The sequence below is a fragment of the Toxoplasma gondii genome, chromosome VIII, assembly GCF_000006565.2.
Source record: "Toxoplasma gondii ME49 chromosome VIII, whole genome shotgun sequence".
Taxonomy (NCBI): domain Eukaryota; phylum Apicomplexa; class Conoidasida; order Eucoccidiorida; family Sarcocystidae; genus Toxoplasma; species Toxoplasma gondii.
In genome coordinates this window covers 2976067-2995535 of record NC_031476.1, presented here as the reverse complement: position 1 = coordinate 2995535, position 19469 = coordinate 2976067, and the positions used below count along the sequence as shown (strand labels likewise).

At 50.1% G+C, this 19469-nt stretch overlaps 2 protein-coding genes across 2 annotated transcripts; one reads left to right on the top strand and one right to left on the bottom strand.

The window, feature by feature from the left end:
* Positions 1-3567: 3567 nt before the first annotated feature.
* TGME49_274140 (hypothetical protein) lies at positions 3568-7111 on the top strand (the record flags this gene model as incomplete). Its single annotated transcript, XM_018781717.1, has 3 exons — positions 3568-5482; positions 6219-6620; positions 6906-7111. 3 exons carry the CDS (start codon positions 3568-3570, stop codon positions 7109-7111), a joined length of 2523 nt encoding a protein of 840 aa, XP_018636754.1.
* Positions 7112-9181: 2070 nt separating this feature from the next.
* Positions 9182-17627, bottom strand: TGME49_274150 (hypothetical protein; the record flags this gene model as incomplete). Its single annotated transcript, XM_018781718.1, has 8 exons — positions 9182-9517; positions 10163-10231; positions 10796-11070; positions 11789-11873; positions 12732-12897; positions 13821-14086; positions 15049-15198; positions 16761-17627. 8 exons carry the CDS (start codon positions 17625-17627, stop codon positions 9182-9184), a joined length of 2214 nt encoding a protein of 737 aa, XP_018636755.1.
* Between the last annotated feature and the right edge of the window lie 1842 nt (positions 17628-19469).

Below are 19469 nucleotides of genomic sequence, written 5' to 3'. Positions count from 1 at the left end.
ATTTATTTTCAGGCAAGAATTGGGTTGAAGAGGCGATCAAAGGAGGACAAGAACAAAGTCGAGATAGAGAGCAGAAACGAAAAGGAGTGGCGTGCATCGAACGATAGACGAACAAAGAAGACACTTCGCTATTTAGTCCGTGTAGTTGAACGCAGAAGGCACGGGAGGGACTTTTTAGACACAGAGACGGACACGAAAGTGTCGTGTTCAGAAGATCGACTTGACTAAATTCTTTTAAGCGATTTCCAGTGGGAAAGCTGAATAAGAAAAGCGGAGGGCTGTAGTCCTCAAGAGACACACGGGGTGAAGGGAATCCGAGCGTCACCAGCGCGTGCCGGCAGGGAGGAGACCGACGGCAACTAAAAACAGACACGCAATTGTTATAGGAGAACATTATTTGATGTTGTAGACAAGTACGGTGAATTGTTTCATGACGAAGAATCGGGAGCGCGTCTAGCTGTGCAAGCGCTGCTTCACCGGCCTGTCGCCTTTTCACATGCTTTCGCGAACAAGTGTAGTGTCTTGTGCCCATTTGGACAGCAAAGCTGCATTTTCCAAGGTCGCGCAATTCTTTGAGAGACAAAGCGTGCACGTGGCAGGGAAGGAAACGAACGAGGTCCCACAACGAAAGCGAGACAGATCAAGACAGCCAGAACTTGCGTTGTGCGTCTACCTACTCGCGTGTGCACGCGACACGGGAGGAAAAGTATCGAAAAGCCGCTTTGCGGTTGCTCTTTTCAGGTGTGACAGTGTCTTTAAATTCGGAGAAACGCGGAAATGGAAAAGAACGGGATAGTGTCTTTTGTTGTGGAAGCTGACGCAGAGAAAGGAATGAAGTTGTCGAAAAAGGGAAGAAACGAGCTACCCTCGCATTCCCCCTGCTAAACCCGCTTGGCGGAGCGCGATACCCGTGAATGCAAAAGGAAGTTGTTCACTGCATAGTTTACGAAACATCTGAGGAAGACAGTGTTCTTCGCTCTTCAGGGAAGGTGTTGCTGCAATACAAAACTGGACCCTTTGGAGCCTAATCGTTGCAACGGGGAAAAGAGGGAAACAAAACGAAAGGCAAACTTCATGGAAACCAAGCGCGTCGCCGAAAACAGAAGTCCCTCTAAAGTCACAGAATATGTGAACGCGGGTAGGCTGAAGTTTTTCTCCTTCCCCATAGAACGCATAGAGAACAAACGCCCAATGACCTCACCCAGGCGTTATCGTTATCATTCTTCAATACAACGTGCGAATGCTTCCGTGGCAGTTTCTTCTTACGACGCGAGTACCTGACCTTAAATACCGTTCAGAAACAAATACGCCGGTGTTTCCGGGGTGAATATGGCATCGGACGCGTATTCTTCTGTGTGTTATGTTATTCAAATAAGCTTCCTCGTTATCGAAATTTCATTAACATGCTGGTGTCATAAATAGTAGCAGACCAACGGCTGTGGATTGATTCACTTTTAACTTCGTCCCCGAGTATCCCGCCACGCTGCCTCTCTCCGAGAGCTACCATGCACGAAAAAAGTCTGCAGACAGCCGCGGGTAACTGCACACTCGAGGAACTCCGGTCGACACAAACAGATGTCAAGTTTATTCGTATGTGTTCTAGGCGTAACATATGGATTACTGGTTGCATCAACGGCGTTGAACAGCAACTAGCCGGATGTGAGTATGATCAGTGCCGCCGTGTCGGATGTTGTAAGATCCAAAACCACGGAAGTGGTCTTTATAAATTCAGTTTTGGATGGAGGTAGAGAAATTATCGATTGCCTAATAGAGATTTAACAGTGTGAACCGGAGAGGACCGCGGCTTCAACTAACGCGTGGTCATTACCCTTTACTCCTTTGTTCTCTGATACCTTCGAGGTTCCAAACCTACTTTTTGCTGTAGTGACGGGTACATCGTCCACCCAAGTACTCAGTCAAGCTCTCTGGTTGCTTTCTAAACAACGCGGAATCATCTTTGCCGTGATGTGAACATTTGCGAAGGCCCTGAGCGTACGAAGCCATATAAGCACCGGTAGTGTCGTCAGACGTCAAACTCTCGCCACGATGCCCATACATTCGATGAAATCAGAGAACACTACTTCCCTATCTATGCTGCTACTACGAGGTTCAAGGAAACGAAAAAGTACCACAAGAGCTTGTTCGTTGGTTTCTTCCTCCCTCCAGCACAGTGCGTTGATTAATACTACTTTGATCTGTGTCCATCTACGTGTTCGTGTGTTCAGCACCGAATGATGCTTGATGTTATCACGAATACAGTTTTGTCCAAGAGGTTCTTTCCGTCGAGACGCAGGCGTTCTCGAGTTCTCGAGTGGCGCAACTGTGCTCTTCAGGCATCATAATGGGGCCCGCCAACGTGCGAGCTACACATTCAGAGATATGCAAAGCCTTGCAAATAATGTTTGTTTCTCTCGTCACTATATTACTCATGCGGCAGTTCTCTAGTTGGAGAGACGTTTAAGATGCTAGCGACTATTCAACGTGTGCACTGCAAATCTGTAGAGGATTCGTCGCAGTTCGATATACAACAGCCAAACAAGACTACCACTGCCCTGCTGTTTAAGAAAAGATTTTCTTGAAGTCTGTCCCATATTCGTAGATGGAGTGTACGAGTAAATGACCACTCGAAGTTGCGCTAGCAACATATTTTTCTAGATCATCGACAAAACGTTGCATTACGCAGCCAGGTCTGGAAGCGCCGTAAAACGTCTGCCCATCCCTCGTACAACTATTTGCGTAAAATGCGCACGTGTTAAAAACGTGGTCCAGATGAGCGTCATTGCCTGCCGAACGCCAAAAAGATGGCTTTGGGGTTAGAACGTGTAACTAAATTGGATGGAGATAGTCCAGTTTTGCGACGCCACGTCTGGGACTTTCATGACTGTTCCAGGGCCCCCTGTTCATTGGGAGAGCGACACGTCACACGAAGCTAAAGCGACCTACACTCAATAACACTGGTTTCTGGGCAATGTGCATCTCTGCGTCGCCGATGGTTGATTAGTCACGGATAACAGTGGAAGGTCGAAAAACAAGGTAGTCCGCGTGTGCTCGTAGCAGTGGCTGGCTGCGTGGCATGGAGGCGCCTGGCTGGACGGTGACTGCAAATCAGACTGTCAGATGAATCGGATGTTGAACGACGCGCTGCACAGCCACCGGGTTTTTGGACTTCTCCGTCTCAATTCTGATGATTCCCAGAGGCAAGGCCTCATTTACCTCAGATCAGAAGTGTTGGAAGCCAAAAGACTTCCACTGAGGCTGCCGTTCAATCGGTGACCATTCTGTGCCTTTTTCTGGATTCGACCCAGCCACGTCGTCCGACGTGTTTGACATTAAGGAATATCATGGCTTTCGTTCTATGCCTTGACAGTAGCGCATGAAGTCCGCAGCAGGAATTTCACCCTGCCCCCTTGAAGTGTTTGACGGGCTACCCGTGACTCGATATCCAGAAAACTTGTTTCACAGTTGCACCAAGTGAACAGATACTGTGACTTCATTGTTTGGACAAACTCTTGCCTGACCCTTATCTAGCTAGAGGGTTACTGCAGGAGCGGGTGTTAGCGAAACAAAATGCACGCATCGTTTATGTTCCGTTATTCTGCCAAATCGTGCGGTTCATCGAGAGAAGACGCAGTATTAGAAGAACGTGAACCTGAACTGGCGATGAGCTCTTCCAGCTGTCACGTGCAGTCGACATGCATACAGGCGGCCTCAATGACGACACAGGCAAACCGACGCAAAACTTTTACCATGAAGAACAACAGTGACTACAATGGAGCATCCTCCGGAGCCGACGCCAACTCTGGGGTATCAATCCAATGTCCCGACGACAAAGAGTTATTAGAAACCGCGGAGCTTCGGAACCCACTGTCAGCGCAGTCGACCAATTCCTTTGCAGGAGATTCATATCCTTTTTCGCCAGCTGCGAATCACTCTTTTCATTCAGAGGGCTCCCTTTCGGCAGCGCAGTCTTCCGTCATGTCACTGTCATCCACTTCGTTTACGTCTATCACCTCGGCGACATGCTACGAAGAAAAGGAATCAAACGAAGTGCACAGAACTGCCGAGTCGTCCAGTGCGGAACACACGTCAGAATCACAGCTGGCGCAGATACTGCAGAGACGCCAGTCCGAGGAATGTCGGGGAAACGGGGCGAATGCGCCTCAACTCTGTCTGCCGGAGGCACGCTCCACCATACCAACTATTGGTGATCGCTTCCTACGTTTAACGCAAAACGTGCACAAGGCTGGTGCTCCGTCACCAGCGAGTTTTGCGTCGTCCTTTAATCAGGGTCAAGAACTTCTGTCTCTCTTGACGAGGAAGAATCAGGAGCAAGCACGCACGACCGCGTTAGGCCACGACAAAGAGGATACCAGTGGCGGCACCTCCTCGCACAACGACTTTATGATTCTCCAAGGCACAGACTCGCATGCCGAGAGAAACATATTTGTGAGGGGAAATACAGAAACTGTTCGGCCGAGTCCGGCTGTTAGGTATGAGGATAAAGAATTTATAGTTAGTGAGTTTTCCCGGTTGTGGAAAGGCAACAAATGCTTAGAGCCCCAAGAAGTTCCTGACAGCTCTGGCGGACAGACTCAGGATAGCAGAACCCACATCTCAAGTTCTGTGACCGCCATCGAACGGGGTTCCGCTTCGATGGTAAGTCGCAGAGACTCACCGAATCGCCATGCTATCGTTCTTGACGAAGATAGCATGTTTAAGGATCTTGCAACAGCATGGGACATTGATGTAACAGAAGAGTCGGCGGCCGAAAGGCACGGAAGGGCCGCTCGCGAAAAACAGCAATCAGTCTCTTTTTTTGAGAACCGCTGCGACACGGGGCAACACGCGGTTTCCCGAATTCTCCATATGGCGGCCAATTCTTCTGACGAATGTACGATTCCGAATGTTGTCGGAATAAATGCTCCACCCGAAGACGCTGGTATTCCAGAGTTTATTGGCAGACGCTGGACGTTTCCTGGAGGAGAAGTCGGAAAGATGGATTTGACTGAAGCCGGCAAATACTTTCCTTGTGTAGTCGGACCTACAGGCAACCAAGGAATTAATTATCAAAGGCGTTATAGTGGGCCATTTGCACTGCCTGCCGTGCCATCGGATGACATGCTCGAAGCCCGTGATCTGTGGAGCTGGGATGGAACAGATTCGTGCACACCAGGAATGCCTGCGGTTCCGTTCGTGGAAGGGTCTTGCAGTCAGAGGAGCTTTTATCCACCAGGGGATCTTTCGGGCGAGCAAGCAGCAACGAGGCCGACTGACTTGAACACTGCGGGGAAGCATGACACATCGACCAGTTCCGGTCGAAGTGGAGGACTGGCCAAGTACACCTTAATTGTAAACGTGCCTCCCATGACGACGCGACAGGACCTGCACATGACCTTTAGCGCATTCGGCAAAGTCGAACTTACCGTAGTTGTGTGCGACAAGGACCACAGGCACCCTCATAAGGAATGGACAGCAACTAGCGGTGAGTCTCCTACTTTGTGCCCTCGTGAAACCATCAAGGACACAGCACGTGTCCCCCTGCATTTTCTTACGAGAAGAGTTGCCTGAGTCTCGCTGTCTGGGACATCGTGTTATCCGCGGTAAGGAAGGAATTCAACATGGATGTAGACGACAGTGAAGAGAGTTTAGAGTTCCTTTGTGTCGTCGCATCTAAAGAATTCAACGTTTGACCATGTGCCGTTCTATTGTTAATAGAGGAGTTGAGTGGAGCTACAGCTGTGTCGGAAGTTGTACATCATGCCGACGGCAAGTCTCTTTCCCTTCCTTTTCCTTTCATTTGTAGGATACGCCTTCGTCCGTTTTTCCTCGTCCTCTGAAGCTGCTGCAGCCGTCGCCGCAGCGGCTGTAGGCGGCATTCGCATGCGTGGCAGCAGAATCAGGGCGACATGGGCAAAGAAGGATTCGCTGGCAAAGCATTCATCGACCACCGATATATCTTGTGTTACCGGCACCGGCAGCATAGGAGCTGGTGAGGCAAAGGGCTCAACCAATGCAGTGTTCTTTGTTTTTCAGTGTTGGATCAGGTCTGCCCATAGAGGGGTTATATCGATGATGGTCGACCGATGCAGGGCGGCTGTGGCTTTCGCCTCGTGACCCAGAGAGTAGCTCCGTGATGCCATTCTTGTGAAACGCCTGCGGATATTTTGATGCATCTGCATACATGAGTTTCCTATATGTTCTTGGGACTGTTCGCTCAGAATACTTTGGAGATACAGGAAACTGGCAGCCAGGGACTCCTTTCGTTCCCGTTCAAAGTCATCAGACAATGCCACCGCTGCCTGAAGAGCCCCGCCGCATTAATGGCGTGTCGCCCGGTGTCCCCACTCGTCAACCTCCAGGAATGGGGAATCTGGAACAACGTAAAGTCCCGGTGGGAGCATGTGTCACCCCACAGTCTGCTCAGGATTTTGCATGTCGAGTCTGCCGCAAATTCATTGCCTTCGACCCCGTCCTGCTCCCATGTTGGCATCTGTGTTGCAGCGACTGTGTGCATCAGTGCTTACGCTGGCAGCCGAATCACCCATCAGAACCCGTCGTAGTCGACTGCCCCGAATGTGGCAGCGTTTGGCAAGCTTCAGCGATCAAGAAGATAGACGAAGGTACGAACATACGTGAAACACTACCTCTGCACTCATGCACATGATAATTCATCTGCATGTAGACACGTATGCAGAAGGAAGGCACCGCTTGTGGCCAGAGGTGACTGCTTTTTCTGCGCCGGCTGTATCTGTCGTTTTTGATCTGGCCTGACTCTGGGGTCGCACGCGCGGTTGTGCCTAAATAGTTTGAAAGTGTTAAACTGAAGTGACATATTTTAACACGTCTATGGCGAAGCACTGACCGCGCTTCAGCGCTTCTATGTCATTGTGTTACTTGTCATGCAGCGGACTCAGGGCTTCTTTTGAGGCTGCGCCAGTTGAAAGACAACGAGAGGGTTTGTTGCCCATTTGCTCCTTTATGCCGTTGGACTGGAAGGGCTAATACTTTTGTCAGCCACACGTATTCTCACATGATGGCTGAAGGCGGGTTGTTCGACGACAATGGACATGGCAAAAACGGGCCCAATCTTCGGGACCAGAATCAGGCGTGACTGTCCTGCGTTTCCAGCAAGAAGAGGATTCTTCCGCCTCGGCCCAAACGGCCGGTGAACAATATAGGAGCAGATTCGCGCCATACATCGTCTGTGCGCAGTCTCTCAATGGATTCTTTTTTGGTCTGTGATCGTGATGTTTTTCGGAACGCCCAAGACATTGGACGCACTTTCCTTTACAGAAAGGATCGATTGTACCAATCGAAAAGTGGCGTCGGTTAGCAGGGTGCCTCAGAGTTACCCGGCAATGACTCCTTTTCCCCATGCTGGGTTATAGTGTCCATAGCGTGCGTGAACGTAGTTCTGTTATCAACCGTCTTGTGTATTCTCAATGCAGTTGGTGCGGCGGAGACGGCTAGCTGGCAAATGTGTGTGTCTCGGTCCTGTCGCCAACTGCTTCGCTTTCACTCTGATCGTTTGCCATATAGGCCACACGCTGGATAGGCCTTATTGGGGTGTCGATCCATTACCGTCAATGCGTTTCGACTTCCCTTTTCCGAACACAGGCCACACTGAGGCAATGAACTTCGTCGAATCGTGAACTGTTTCAGCATAAACTCCTGGCTTTGTCTCAGACGGACGGTGAGAGATGTCCGCAGACAGGCCGTGTACTACGCCCGTGCTTGGGTTCCCCGACTGAGGGCGCGTACCACAAGAAATGTAGAGTTGAGTGCCCGTTGCGTCAAGAGTTCTCTGGCTGGTCTCATATTTGGATATATATATATATATACATATACGGATATATGTGATCATGAGAAGGCCTCGAGAACGTTCAGGTATTGCAGAAACGGGTTGTGTTTGCTGTGAGTTTTGAATGATTATTGCGCTACGTGTACGAAGGACAAATAGGAGGCTCGCCTATTGGAGAGTATGCGAAGCGAGCTCCCTGTGTTGACAGTATTTTACTGCATTTCTTTCATTTCTGTTGATTACCACACATTCATCCCACGATCCCCCTCCCCAACGTGGGCGCCTTGTCTTTTGGTGCTGTACCGCATTGAGAATGAAACCCTTTCTCGCATCCGATGGCTTTTAATAACGAATCCGTGTCTTCTTTCTTTCGGGGTGTCTGCCGGGAGAAGCAATGTGCCTCGATAGAAGCGGATGCTGAAAATACAATCGCGCGTGGATTGCGAAGTACCGTTCCGTCGCCCAGGTTCATGCAATAGTGCGCCGCAGAGTGAAGTGGAACAGCCATGAAACACACAGTCGTTATCCATGTGACCGACCTATGCTTCGTGTCCTTTCCCGAAAAGAAATTACGTAAGGTATGCGCCGAACCTTCTGACGGGTGAGCGGATGCCGAATCGCGGTGCCCACACTTCTTCGAACTACAAAATTCAGTCACCGGTGACAAGGAGTCCCCCCGTTCAGAGAGATATATTCGTATACAACAAAGCACTTCAGCTGTGTAAATGTACGAACCTCGTTCAAGTCCATTCCACACATCACGGTTGTTGCTTTCGCACGTGACCGCAGACACTACACTCATCCAGATGTTCATGAGAGTGTTCCGCTCCAGTGCTCTTGTAGCAGGCGCTCGTCCCTCCGGAAAAAACTATGAGAAGAATCGGCTTTGAAGAGGTGCCTTCGATCCTCCATACAACGAATTATGCATGCAAGGCTTCCCACATCAAGTGTTATCATGGTTTGTTTGACAGTTTTACTCCCCCCCCGTTCCACACAACGCGAAGATGACCACCAGACACAAGCGCTCTTTCTGTAGGATACGCGTGCCGGGACCCCTAGTCTAAAAATGGCTGAGATAAAACAGCAGTTTCCACCCCACCTTCTACATGCTTCGCCAGGGACTTAATGGGCACTTTCTCCCTCGTAACATTCTTGGTCGCCACTTTCCTTTGAAATCGAATCTACAGAGTTCAAACACCTTTCCCCAAGACCGCGTGGGAATCGCCGATATGTCGCCCCAGAGTTCAGCCACGAGACCTCATACCACGAGATCCGCTGTCGCGAGCAAACTCCCACCATTCCTGAACATCAAAGCGTAGTGAAAAGGAAGTGTCTTGCCCCTGTCGCTCTCCGAAGCCCCACTGAATGCACTGTTCCCCCTCAAACAAATTTGAAGGGATTCCCCCACATTTCTCTCCAGCTGCTTGCTTTCGGGAGATGAATGTGCATCGCCGGCTGATGCAGAGGCAGCTTCAGATCTTCGAGTTGCCCCTTGAGAGTCGACAAGAGCGTCGGGCATGTGTAACTTGTTGCCTCTTCAGGTAATTGGCCTATCGGCTGCGGCTGGGGAAATTCGTAAGCAGGTGTTCCCGGCGTCGTTCTCGGAGCGCTTTGTAACGGAGCATCTGGGAGATCAAGCCGCGTCGGTACTTCGAGAGGCGCAGAAGCGTACAACGCGTGAAGCTCTGACAGAGGCACTGCCTCTTGCTTGGCAGCCTAGACACAGTTCACACCGGATGCGACGCCGCTATGACTTCAAGTTTAAATTTAGCCTTGTGTTTTAATTTTGAAACTCATCGGCGCTTTCCTCAGCAGGCAAATACTTGGGTGAGGGGCCGCCAAAACACCACCCGGAATCGGTTGCACATGCATACTTAATATACAGCCATGAAATCGTTTGAAAGCAACGTAGATAGAAACAAGTCGCTGCTCCTAGATGTCCAATGCGCATGAGAGCGAAAAAGTTGAACCGTGGCTCCTCTTCAGTATCTCTGTTCTCAGTCCAAATGAAATCAAAGCACAGCTGCCAAGGGCCTCATCCTGGTCGCTATCGCGTCAGCAAATGCTACCATGCTCAGTGTAGTGTCTGTGGAAAACTAAAAAAAGAGAAAATACTGTGCAGTGCGCACGACACGGCGTCAGCGTTGGCCCTCAGCGTGGAGGGGACGCCTGCCGATATTCACTAGGCGCTCGCACTTAAAAGGTGCAAGGTCATTTTGAATTTTGTTCATCGCGAGATGCGGGTAAGCACGCAACACTCTCTCTACCTTAACGCAGGACACATATCACCCTCGATTACTCGGCCCGGTTCAGAGTTCATGCGGAAATGCCCTCTGTTTTCGCCCGTTCATCCTCGCTTACAGCCTCTGTCAGTGTCCACGTTGCTCCTTCACCGTGGTCTACAGAGTGAACGAATTCATCGCCGAAAACCTGAACGCAGAACTCGGCAAATCACTTCTTTGTTCAAGATGCCAGTGACTTTTGGTTTTCCGTATCTGCGCTTTGTCTCTCCTCTCATGTTCTACGTTGTCACTTCCCTCTTTACACCTCTCGACGTCTATCTACAAATTTCGAGGATTTTGTTCCAGACCCCCTCCACATTTCACAATCAAGATCGCGTCTTTCTCCAGTTCCCTCCTTCATATCCCCTTCCCGCTTTCTACATGTACATATTTATATCATCTTGCTGATGCTCTGGGGAGGAGGGTCTCCTCGCGGTGCCTAGCGTGTTTTTTAAGGAACTCGACAAACCTCACGTTTCCTTCACACGGTCGGTTTCTCGGTCTTTCTCCTTTTCCCTAACCTGCACGCATCCGACTGCATCTTTTCGCTCCCTCTCTCCACTTTTCCATCTGTTTGTCACTCTCTCCACCAGTCTCGCGACGAACCCCCTGAAGGCGCAAAGACGCGTCCCTGTGCCTGCGAGGTGCGTCTTTAGTTTCTTCTTTCGCATGTTCGGCATGCCCCTCGTTCTGTTCCTCTGTTTCCTCTTACCCGGTTCCCACCGATAAAGATGTCGAGGCGCTTGCTGGTGATATCCCAGGTGATGTGCTCGGCGCGAATTCCGTCTCGGAGAAAGAGGACAATCTCGAAGTTGAACATGCTTTCTCTCCACACGTAGTGCTTGGACCTGCCCATCATCCTGTCTCCCATTTCACAGCCGTGACGCATGCCCCCCGAGCGACCCAAGACGCTATCGCGAAAGCCGCGGCTTCCGTCCCTGCGCGGGTCTTGCGGTTTGTCGAGCCCGTAGAGTCGTGCCGTGTAGTCTAAAGGAAATGGGTGTTTCGTACAGAGACAGAAAACGCGGAGATACAGAGAACGGGGAATCGCAGCGCATGGCACAAGCACGGGACCCGAAGCACAGCGCGAACCGGACAGTCTGTGAAAGACCACAAACGAACACACAAACAACGTCGACACACGCGAGGACTCCTTAGACCGTGGCAGAGACTCACGGAGCGACAAGCAGCGATGTGCCTCTGCTCGAGTACATAATATCTACACATAAATATATGTATATACACATACATAAATGCGCATCGTATAGGAGTACGCAGGCCTGCAAAGGTGATCTCTAAATCAGAACTCATGTCCTCGAGTCTTATGGACACTCTTCGTATCCTGTTGTCTCTAGTGCATCATACAAAAGGAAACAGATGCCGGCAACCTCACGGGCCCCTGCATGCAGATACACCAAGAACTAGGGCAACATCGAAAGCGAAAAAAATAAAAACTTTACGTGCATCTCAGTGTCTCTCGCTTGAATGTTCATCTACAAATACATATATGTATATATATATATATACGTATTTATAAGTATGTCAGCACATTATAAACAGATATATATATATATATATATGCATGTCAGCACCTCAAATGCATATATCTAGTTATATTTACTGAGTTTTACGATGTGTCCTTGACATTCTGCTTGACAAGACCGTTTCTACCGGGCCATCTGTGGTGTGTTTTTGTTCGTCTCACTCTGAACTCTCTCGCGTTGCATGTCGTTCATCGCGGGCTCGATGTCTTCCCAGTACGGACTCGCGGGGTTGGTGCTCATTTCGTCCTGAAGAGGGACATCTGGAGAGTCGAGAAGATGAAAACGAGAGAACCTGTTTCCCCCCGCCTGCGTGGAATCATGAATGTTCGTATTCATAGATACATCTCACAAACACCTAGCCAGTCAACCAGTTGAAATGGGTGAAGCAAGTGCTCACAGAAGACTTGTGCAGACGAAACCAAAATAAGATCCTGGAAGTATGAAGTGCGTCCTGTCACCCCATTCTCACGCGTCACCTAAAGGCCGCAGAGTCTTTGCAAAACACGGAAGTCTCTCAAATTCTGCCTTGCATGAGACACAGGCGAGTCTGTCAACCATACGTTTCCGACGATGCCTGCGCATGCGTCTCCATGTCTCTGTATGCGCGTCCATTTCTTTCCATGCGCCTCAGTGGCTCAATATCCACGTCTAGGTCTGTGAACGCAAATCGTGGTTTCGGTGCGCAGTTGGAGGACCTTGTCGGAAGAGTGTGACCTCGTCGCCTCCAACAAAAACTCCGTGGAAGAGACAACATCACGCGGGCAAGATCAAGCTCTCCAAAAGTTTCCCTCCTCGACGCGCGGACTCTACTGCGCGTGCAGACATGACTCGAACTGCCTGTCAATCTACCAATGGCCAAAACGCCCTTTCCACACTACGCGGTCTGGAAGAGTCTCTGTGGTTTGTGCGAGAGGCGGAAAAAGAGAGGAGACAAAGGCAAGTACACAGACGCTTGTATCCCAAAGAAACAGACGCGTTTCCTCCAAACGCGACGGGGAAGAAGTTCCAGCTTCGCCAACCAGCGCTTCTGTCCGGTTCACCTGCAGCAAACCTTAGACGCGAGACACGTCGTTTTACACTTTGCGACATTTCGTCTTTCTTTACCTGGATCTTGTCTCGCACTTGGTCTGCCTTATATTCTAGCCACTCGTCATGGGTCATGTTGCCCGGAATGTGCTCCACAGGGAGGTTCTTCAGAAATTCCATATCCGGAGAAATGCGCCACCACGGTCGATGGCGGTCATAGATGTTACACAGAGTGAGATCGAATCTGCAGGCAAAGAAACTCAAACCGCTGCACGAAAAGGGAGTGTCGGAGCACATGGGCCTTCCAGAACCAAAGGACGAGGGAAGGAACGAAAGGCTGGAGCAGCCAAAAGGGAACGCAGCATGTCTTCACTGGGAAACGTAATCTGGGGAGACGCAGAAACGGATCTGCAAAATAGCGAAAAACATATAGGTGGGACATAAAAAGGAACTGAGACGTGAGGAGAAACGACATCCAGAGGAGACAAACACACGACATCTAGGAAAGGCGAGGCGCGACGTGACAATGCGAGAAACTTGCATGAAAACAGCTGGTCACGACGATCTAGTACACAGGCGCATGGCAGTTGGAAATCGAGTAAAACAGGTGAACAGAAGGGTCGCAGAGGTAATCGTGAAAGGCGTAGGCACACAGGACCTCGTCTACTGCATTCAGACGTTCGCTGGATCCGCCGGCGTTTCAACATGCCATACGCATGGCCGCACTGGCTTTGTTCTCCGTTTGCTTCTCTTTCCTTAATTACTTTTTGCGTATCCGCGTTTCTGTCCGCTCGACGCGAGCACATGCAGAACGCGTTATACAAGAGCGGTGAGTCAGAGAAACGTCATTACAAAAGAGGCGAGACAGAGGACTCCAAGGCTACGACCAGAAACCTAGTGAAGACGCCGAATCATCTTACCATCTTCAGAAACGACTCGACTTGCAGAAGCTGTGCATATTCACGACATGTGAAGAGCAGACACAGTTCACAAGAAAGGTCAAGCGAGAAGAAAAGCGAGCGACGAGCACAGAGAGCAACAGCGGAGACACAGAGGGAAATGAACACTATTTCCCTGTTCAGGAGAGACCAGCGCTAGAATAGAGAAGGTGCGATTTTTCACATGCGAATTGCGTCCACGTCTCCTGCTCTGCCCCGCCTCTCTTACGCAAGCCACTCGCCGCCTTTGACAGTGAAACTAGTTGGACTTTCCTCGTTTTTCCTCTGCTGCAGTTCCTCTCGCCCTCGCCCTCGCAGCGCTGGCGGGAGATCTGGTTCGTCTTCTCTTCGCATGCAGCTCTCTTCTCTTCCAGACAGATCGAGGTCGACAGAGAAGTCGAGGGGAAGGCCCATTTCTGGGCTGAGGAGAAAAACGGACCTCTCCAGCTTGCGCATGCTCGCGAGGGCGATTTGCATGCCCGGCATGGCATCGGCCTGGCCGCAAAAGAAAGTAGGAAAACGAATTTTAAGACCTAGGGCCGAGACGTTAACCGACGCAGGAGGAAGGCAGAGACGGAGACGAAGAAAAAACGTCAGCGGAAACACGAGAGAACAGAACTTTTCTGACCAAAACGAGACATGAGGAAAGATAGACCACAACTACATGCAACACTCAGTCAAAAGGCACTTGTCGAAGTGAACCTTTTCTAAGAAACGAATTTCAGAACTTTCATCCATCTGTGAGATGCGGCCGACACAAAGCTGGAGAGGTAGAGAGAGGACAGCTGCGTGTTTGTTCAGAGTGATAGAAACGGAGGACGAAAAAGGAAAAAGGAAGAATCTAAAAGGCGCGGATGCCTTTAAATTAGTGACTTGCTCTCGTTTTCGACACTGACGAAATAAAAGTCGAGATCCAGAACGACAGAAATTATATCGAATAAACAGATCCACTCGAGTTCCGCGGAAGCTAAATGAGACTCTAGGAATGAGAGAACACCAAAGCCTTCATGACTGATGCACAGTGTTAGGTCCATAAATATATATATATATATATAGTGGCATTTGCATACATACTAATCATGTATGTATGCGCGCATAAACGATTGATGAAAGGGTACAGAATTATCAATGAAACATGCATGTTGTCCCCGTGACGCCGGCAATGACTCCAGTTATGCGATAAAGAAACAACGACACTGACAAGACTGGCAAATGTATGCCTGGAGGCACAACTAGACCTCGATCAAGTTTGCATCTGTTAATACAAGTACACCGAAGCATTGTCTACAGACGAACATCAGTAGCGAGACTACGACAGCGACTGTGCGCACAACTTTTGTTCAGACACCTGATTTCTTGATTCTGTAGTTCTCGTTCTGCAGACCGCTCAGTGTTTGGTTTTCTTTTTGAAGCCTCCTCATCTTTTTCGTTTTTTTCAGACATCCGTTTTCCCTCACAAAAGGAAACTCCATCATCGTGGTGTTGAGAGCGCGGGTGTCTGCGATCTTGAACCCCGAGAGGGTGTGGAGAGAGAATTCGACAGTCACATTCGTTTGAGGATTCGGATAGAGAGTTCCTTCGCCTCCCTCGATTTGTCTTTTTAAAATCTGAAGAGAAACAGATCAGCAGAAAAAAAGGGAGTCAAGCGGACCCGTCGAGCTCGGGGACATCCACAGGCTGCTTCACTGAAGAATGCTCGGCTTCCGAAGCACGCAAGAGAGAGGACGGAGGCGATAGACCTTCTGCCGGCAACCGAGTAGGTTCTCCGTTTGAGACTGGACAGACTACGCCCCGTCGAACTAGCGCGTGTGAATTTACACTCCACCACGCTCGAAGTCTTTGCTCGAGTTAACAAAGACAATTCTTGTTCCCGCCTTGAAACTCCTCAGAGTTCAGGCTCAGCAAAAAGCAGACCCGCGTATGGAATGCCGAGTGAGACAGAGACGAAAATGGACCTCGACGTAGAAGACAGGCAACTGCTGGATGGCGAATCTTGTGCACAGAGACAACATAGACCTATCCTGCGAAAAACAACATCGTTTAGCAACGTCTCAATGGTCGCATCGTGGGTGAAACGTAGACAGTATCCACGCTGGCTGCCGCGACTACCGTACACAGCCCACCTGTGATCTTTATGTGTTCACATCCCAGCTACGAGACAGAGACGATCACATTCTCGACAACGTACACTACCGCGAGAACGCAAACCCACGACCGGGGGGTCTCGATGTTATCCTACGAATTCAGACGCGCTTGAAATAAAGAGAAGCGGACTCCCAAACGGTACGCTTCCAAATAATGTTCAAAGACTGCTAGAACGAGTTGAAAATATCACAGCAAATGTCAGGAGGGTATTGATTTTCAAAGTCTTTGTCCGGTAGGGTGGATATAGACCCACAGATCGTGAGAAATAGATAGATAGATTGCTATATAGATAAAGGGGAAAGATAGATAGGTATGGAGATAAACGGATAGATACATATAGGTAGAGTAAGGAGTTCGCCACCACATCCGCAGGTGCAATGAGGGGAGTCGTCGATTGCAGGAAATAAGAAGAAAATATCAACCCGATATGTGTGCCTTTGAGGAAGAAAACTGTGCATGGAAGAAGACACAAGGCAGACCAAGTCTGCCACATCACTCGAAGGAGAAGAAATGCACGGAAGTCACGAAGAGATCGAAGTCTGGCGAGAATCCTTCACGACTGGAGGCCTGTGTCACTGGAGTTCTTTTCTCAAAATACCACTGGGATGTTCGTGTGTAGTTGAATGTCGCTTTGTCGATACTTCACTGGTATGCTGAGGACTTCAAGCGGACGACGCCGCCGGTGGTAGATGAAACGACTGTCAATGTCACACATGTACAAGTGACAGGAGACTTTCGAGAGCATGTTGCAGGCGGGGCTCCGAGGAGACAAGGAAGTTGACGGAGAATCCGGCGCTGAAGCAGCCTTTCCAGTGAGTTACCGTCGAGCATTTACAAACTCTATATAATCCCTGAGCCCCCCCTGAACGTGAGTCCTGCTCAACGACGATTCTGCTCGAACTGAGGAGTCCAGTAGGCACAGCGTCAGTTCTCCTAGGAGTTGCGATAACCAATAGCGTATTGAAGAATGGAGCAGAGTGCAGAAGCAAGTTGTTTATCGATAACAGAGACAAAGCAGACCTACTCGACCGTCAGCAAGGAGATCCCAGTTGAGCGACGGCCCTTCGCGAGGAGGCTCATTGCGTCGACCTCGTCTCTGAAGTTGAACGATGTGCGAAGCTATTAGAGACTCGACCCAGGTGTTTGCCTCCTTGAACAAAGCAAAGGGGAGAGGAGTGACTGGAGTCGTCGGAGTCGAGAGCGCCGACACGGCGGAAGGGGAGCGCGAGGAAGAAGACAACCATGGCAGTGCATAAGACGAAGAGACAGCAGACTGTGCAAGAAGAGCAGAGACAGGGGAGGCAGACAGGAAAAAAAGAGAAGGCGAAGACTGAGCAGAAGAAGACCACGAGGAAGACGAGAAAGAAGGAGAGACAGAAGAAGAAGGAAATAGAAACGAAGACACAGACGGGAACCGGGGAGAAGGAAATCGACCGGAAGAAAAACAAGAACGAAAAGAGAGACCCTCCGCCGTCGCGCTTGCTGGCCTAGGCTCACGGTGCGGAGCGACGCCGCAAAGAGGAGACACAGAGAACGAAGCAAGTGAAGAAGAAGAAGAAGAAGAAGGGAGAGAAGAAGAAGAAGAAGAGAGCTGAGAGTTCACGACAGAAGAGAGGAAGCAAGAGCCTGGGGCACAAGTGAGGAGAGCAGATGGAAGGGAAGAAGTCCGAGGGCTGGGTTGTTTCCTGCCTTTCCACCGAAAGGCTTTGTTGAAGAGGAACGAATCAGATCTGGACTGGGGAAGAAGATGAGAAGAAGACCAACTGAGGGCCTCACACCCTCGCAAAGAGCCGACGTATCTGAATGAGCTCTCGATAAGGAATAACAGAAGAAAGAGAGAAGCAGCCGATCGAGCTACGCGAGGACAAATAGTGGACGATAACGCCGGCATTCTGTCCTCAGACGAGGTGTACAGGCAAACGCCACTTGCATGCTTTCTTCTTTTCCTCTCACTCCTCTGTTCTTCTCTCTTCTCTTGCCTTCGTTTCTCGATTGTGCAACAGCCCTCCTCGTGTCTCTGTCCTTCTCCTCGTCTCTTTTCCGCTAGTTCTTCTTCTCGCTGCGTTCGCTGGGGGTGTCTTTCTGTGGCTGACTGCTAATTCGGATTCTCCTTCGGTACTGCAGAGGACGGGGAGAAGGTTTTCAGCGTCGGCGGGAAGTCAGTTTTCTGAAAATGCACTCGCAAGCGAGAAAGACCTCGGGTCTACACAAAGTCAGATCCAGATGTCTTTCTAGGTGATTGATTCCACGAGAAAACGCGCATGTGTGTGTCTCGACTTCGAACGCGGACCGTTTCGAGGACCACTGAGCTACCTGACGCTGAGGAAAAGAACTGCAGTTTCTTTTCCCCCGCATGCAAACAGACTGCATTTCACTGCGAAGAAACGGGGAAACAGAGACGGAAGAGAAGAAGTGGACGACGTCTCTCGAGTGTCGCGTGCTACTTTGTCTCTCCGGAACGGCGACTTCTCCGGCAGCGCCATCTGGCCAGCCGCGACAGAGCAAGAAAGCAACAAAGCGGTCTTTGAAATTCCACGCGTTTTTCCTGCTGCGTCGACAACTGACGCTGGAGAGACGATAAGGATACGAGAGGAAAAAACGCGAGAACCGGGAGGCAAAGCCTCGACGCGGCACCCTTCGCGGGTGTCTCTCCGCGCTGCTCCGTGTCTCCTCCGGGGAAAGTTGAGGGGGGACGGTCGTTCACTTTCCAAAATCTCTTCCGTCGTGCGTTGTCCTCTGCATTTCGCTGTTCACGTGAAGAATGAGAAGAACTCTCCGAGAAAAGAGAGAATACAACTTCGATTGTCTATGAAAAGGACGGAGAGTCTGCGGGAACATCGTTGCGCGCAGAAAGGCAGACTCTGTGAGTCGGGAACAAGGTTTCCATGGGACCCGACTTCAGGTGAACAGTAATTACAAGCGTGTGCAAACGAGCTCTTTATTTACATGAAAGCAATTCTTGCTTCCTCCTCGTCCATGCATCAAGGACATCGGTTAATTTCTAGGCGTAATATATGCATTTCTGTAATCACTCGTAGTAACAGCGAGAGACAACTGCTACTCAGATGCTAGTCTGATCAGTACCACTTGGCAAAACGACAAGCAACTCCAAACATCCCGACACACAAAGGACTCGCTCGGACGCCAGAGTGTCGGGACAGCGCAATGGAAAAGGGTGGAAACTGTTTGTCTAGAGCGTAAAAAAACGGAGAAAACGGTGTGTCTAGACTCAGGTGAGATTTCCGAAGGCGATCCCTCCAACTGTGTCGGCAGCAAACGGCGCAGCCTTCCAAACGACCGTCCAGCTGTTAACCCGTCGTCCGTTCGCCGCACTTGCTTCTCAGAAAGAGCTGATAAACAAGCCTGTGGCGGGATGCCTCTGAGCACGATTATGAAATAGCAGCTCATCCTACCGTCGGAGGCGGCGTTGTCTCTCACGGTTAATACGAATACTCCCCCAGGAACCCCTTTGTGCGCCCAGAAGCTTAAAAAGCACTGCACGGAAGAGGAGTGCGCAGATCCAGGATGGCATCGAAACCCAAAAAACGTGTGTCGTTTTCAGACGGTCTCTCTCGCCTCGAATAACCCTGTGCAGCTTATCCTTTTCAAACGAACTGCTTGACTTTTCAGTCAGTCAATGTTTCCTCTCTCAAGCCGACGCCCTCCCTTTACACTTTCCCCACCAAATTGGGAGCTTTCCTAAAGAAACAGAACGTGAAAAAATGCGATCGCC